This window comes from Portunus trituberculatus, chromosome 36 (assembly GCF_017591435.1).
Source record: "Portunus trituberculatus isolate SZX2019 chromosome 36, ASM1759143v1, whole genome shotgun sequence".
NCBI lineage: Eukaryota > Metazoa > Arthropoda > Malacostraca > Decapoda > Portunidae > Portunus > Portunus trituberculatus.
This window is the reverse complement of record NC_059290.1, coordinates 4,017,597-4,021,724: the sequence shown is the minus strand read 5'-3', so window position 1 is coordinate 4,021,724 and position 4,128 is coordinate 4,017,597. Positions and strand designations below refer to the sequence as shown.

At 50.0% G+C, this 4,128-nt stretch overlaps 1 protein-coding gene across 2 annotated transcripts in view; it reads left to right on the top strand.

Moving 5' to 3' along the window:
• LOC123513541 overlaps positions 1 to 2,483 on the top strand; it is a 24,399-nt gene extending 21,916 nt beyond the window's left edge. For both annotated transcript variants that reach the window (XM_045270774.1, XM_045270773.1), the window contains exons 5-7: positions 1 to 171; positions 318 to 474; positions 1,769 to 2,483. The exon at positions 1 to 171 is cut by the window's left edge and continues 38 nt beyond it. In XM_045270774.1, the coding sequence (XP_045126709.1) occupies positions 1 to 171; positions 318 to 474; positions 1,769 to 1,875 (435 nt within the window). In that variant the 3' untranslated portion in view covers positions 1,876 to 2,483. The remainder of the gene's footprint in view (positions 172 to 317; positions 475 to 1,768) is intronic.
• The last annotated feature ends 1,645 nt before the right edge of the window (positions 2,484 to 4,128 follow it).

The window sequence follows — 4,128 nt, the reverse complement described above, 5'->3', positions numbered from 1 at the left end:
ACTGGGGCGCGGGTACGGCCCGGCGAGGTGGTGGCCGTGCGCTGCCTCATGGGGCCCTCCGACCCGCCAGCGGATGTGAGCTGGACCGTCAACGGCGAGGCGGCGCCGCCCGACGCAGTGGATCTGCGCCCCCTGGCGCGGGGCCCGCGAGGGCGCCTGGCCCAAGCGTCGGTGAGTGTATGTGTGTGTGTGTGTGTGTGTGTGTGTGTGTGTGTGTGTGTGTGTGTGTGTGTGTGTGTGTGTGTGAGTGATGTGGTCAGTCTTTTATCGCCGCCTTTTCTCCCTGCAATGTACTGACGCTCCTCTCCTTCCGACAGGAGCTGCGCGTCACGGCAACGGAAGAGTGGCTGGCTCGCGGCGCCATGACCCTCACCTGCCACGCCCAAGTATCCTCCGTGTACCACGCCACCGCCAACGTGACGCTCGTCCATTCCGACTGGCCGCAGCCCGCGGAATTCGGCTGGTTCTCGGCAGGTGGGTGCCGTCTCAGCCTGGCTGGGGCAATAAGAGGCTGAATAAGAGGTGATGCAAGGAGTGCGAAAAGTTAAAAGTGTGAAGTGTGGAGGGCAGAGATCACAGGGAATGGTTGGTCGAGAGGCTGGCGGTGTGATAGAGCGATGTGGATAACAAAGAGGACCAGCCGTGGATGACATGTCACCCGGTGGGAGACACGCGAGGCTCAGGGGAACACTGCAAGGCTTAGACGTTCCTGGAGGGGCACAAATAGGTACATGGCAGCCTCCGACAGGGAAGAACCTTGTCGGATATTAGCGGCGGGGAGCCTTCCGCTGGCCAGGTATTGACCGAGGATCTAATGAACCAAGACGCAGACAATATTCCCGATGGCTGGGGCTGCGGGGCTCAAGACGTTATTGGCAATCGTCTTGTAATAATGACAAAGGCATCAATGGCTGCCGCCGCCTCAGGCACACAATACCTCTGATCACTTCTGCTGCTCTGCCTGCCACCCGAGACGCCCTTATGGATGACGGCGTAAAGGGTGCGGGTCCCGCTGCATGGAGCCGAGCCGCGGCCTTGGCGGCGTCTGATTCAAGGTAATAAATCCAACATTAGCATCGAGGCTCGTAATTAAGTGATGCCTCTGTTTGAGAGGTGAGTGTCGGGCGGCGTTTTGCTCGCGCCACCGGGCCGAGCTGCGCCGCGTGTGTTGCTCATTGCACAGGGACGCACTGTTTGTGTGTGTGTGTGTGTGTGTGTGTGTGTGTGTGTGTGTGTGTGTGTGTGTGTGTGTGTGTGTGTGTGTGTGTAAGGCAAGTCTCTAGGTCAGATGGAACTAGTCAAGGAGAGAGAGAGAGAGAGAGAGAGAGAGAGAGAGAGAGAGAGAGAGAGCACACATCTCCAGCAGAACAGTGGCCTGGCCAGTCTTTCTCCAGACAGCCACTCTTCCCACACTCCCTCCTTCGCCCCTCATTTCCTTACCACTTTCTTCGCGGACTCTCCCTCTCCTGCCCATCCTCCCATCCTCTCCGCCTCCTTCCTTGCCCTCCTCCCACCAACCTAGCGCCTTCCCGCAGCCTCCTTATCCGTCCCCCGCCCCGCCGTTCACCCCCAGCTGACGACAATATTGTGAGCTTCTAATTGAATTTTCCCCCCAGAAAGGATAGAGAAATTGGGCGGCGCGAGTCCGCTGACTGGCGCCCACATTCCGCCCAAGCGTCACGCCGCCGCCTTAATTGCTTCTTATTCATTTATTTATCGTTCATTTATTCATTAAATGATCCTTGCTCTCCTCTCCCCACCCCCACAGCCCCCGCCGCCCCCAACACTCCCTGCTGCTGTGTCTCCTGCTGCTATGTCTCCTGCTCTCCGCTGTCACGCCGCTGTGAGACGGACTGGCTGACGCTGCGCAGGTAACAGCCCCGAGGTGACAAGGCGACGGAGGTGCTTGTGTTCCGTGACTTCCAGGTGCTCCTCCTCCTCCTCCTCCTCCTCCTCCTCCTCCTCCTCCTCCTCCTCCTCCTCCTCCTCCTCCTCCTCCTCCTCCTTTTCCTCTCAACCTCACTCTTAACGGCCTCCCCTCAGCCCTCCCCTCTTTAACCCCTCCCATAAACTCGTTCCTTTAACGCTCTCTCCCCTTCTCCTGCCTCTAATCACCCCCCGGCTCTTTACCTCTCCCACTACCCTCCTTCCCTCTTCTCACACTGTCCCCGTCCCTCTCCCTCTCTCCCGCTCCTCTCACCTCACACTGGTACAAAGGAAAGTAAGGAAAAGAATTCTTCCATTATAATGTGTTGTAGGCAGCAGGTGTGCGTGACTCAGGTGTGGCCAGGTGAGGCGTGACGTGATGGGTTGTCACGCCCCCGCCACTGTCTCATACACCGCCACCGTCACCGTCACTATATGCGACTCCACGCGTGCTACTGTTAAATATGTGCTGAGTTTCTTGGTGTTAACATGTGACTCTCTCTCTCTCTCTCTCTCTCTCTCTCTCTCTCTCTCTCTCTCTCTCTCTCTCTCTCTCTCTCTCTCTCTCTCTCTCTCTCTCTCTCTCTCTCTCTCTCTCTCTCTCTCGTAGGTGTATCGGCGTATAACTATCATCATCACCATCATTATCGTCGTCGTCGTCGTCATCATCATCATCATCATCAGTATCAGGGTCCTTTTCTTTCAGTTCACACCCAGATTCTGTGCACGTGTGAGTGTGTGTTATGTACGTCTATTTATATTTAAGTCTTTTTATTGTTTGGAAGTCACTGTATGAATCAGATTTTGACGCTAAGTTACCCCAATGTTCTTTTATGGCAGGTTCAGTTTGCGGGAAAGTCTTTAACGCGTTTTGTGTTGTTTTATAACGACAAGAAAGTTGATGTTTGTAGTTTTTACCTGTGCAATGAAACTCAAGAATCACCTGAGGGACTGTATGCGTTAGGATCTGTGTACAAAAAAATTGTATTTAATCATAGAGAAAAAAAATACCCCTACATATATACATTACCATATTAATATACTTAAGAACGGAGAAAGAAATTAGTTATATACGATATCCGCAATTTTCTGAAGGTAATGTACGAAAAGACGTGTTTGCTCATTATGTTTAAGATGAATAAATGACACACAGGTGGAGACGACAGCTAACTAACTAACTTACACGTGGATCGTCTCCATTACCTGTTACCTTGTCAGTGACTCCTTCCCCTCTCACCACGACAATTTTTCAAGGCCACAGAGATGATTAGCAGGTTTCCATGACAGTTTCTCCTTTTAATAAACTAAAAATCTTGCCAATCCATCATTTGAAGTATACAAACTCTTAAAAACACGAGTATCTTCAACTGGAGCTTTAGAAAGTAGTGATGGTGAGAGAGCAAAGCGTTTCAGAATAAGGGCATGAGTCACACAGCCACTCACTCACCCAGCGGCCTCGAAGCTCCGAAACCGCAGCCATTTGAAGCACTTTGTTGACACACACTTACAATGCTTTCAACTGTTTGTTTTTCTCCTTTTTATTTTTTAGTATTTTTGAATGATCCAGTGTTCTTTGTCTCGCAGTGTTTCCTAAGCGTTGAAACACATACTGGAGGTGTTAATTCAGTCATTGTGCAAACCCTTTGAGCGTTGACTGAAGAAAACAAGCGTAACTAAAGCTTTTATTTTTGACCCGATGAAGTAGAGAGATGGAAGATGAAAAAGAGAAGTGAAAAGGTGGAGAGTAAAGAGGAGAAAGAGCAGAGAGAAATAGCAAGATGGAAGACGAAAAGAAGATATAAGTGAAAGAATGAAGGAAGGAAAAGAAAAGAGATAGACTAGTAGCAGCAGGAGGAAGAGGAAGAAAAAGAGATGGAAGACAAAAAAAAGAAGAGAGATGTAAAAGAATAAAGGAGAGTAAAGAGATAAAAACAGAAGGAAGAAGAAAAGGAGAGAGAAGTTAAAGAATGAGGGAAAGAAAAGAGATTGACTAGTAGCAGGAGGAAGAGATAGGGAGATGAAAGACGAAAAGAATAGGTAAGTGAAAAGATGAAGGAGAGAAAAGAGATAGAAGAGAAGTGAAAGGATGAAGGAAGAAAAGAAAAGAGATAGAAAGACTAGCAACAGGAGGAGAAGGAGGAGGAAATAGAAAGAATAAAAAAAGAAAGAAGTGAAAAGATAAGAGAGAGAAAAGCGATACAA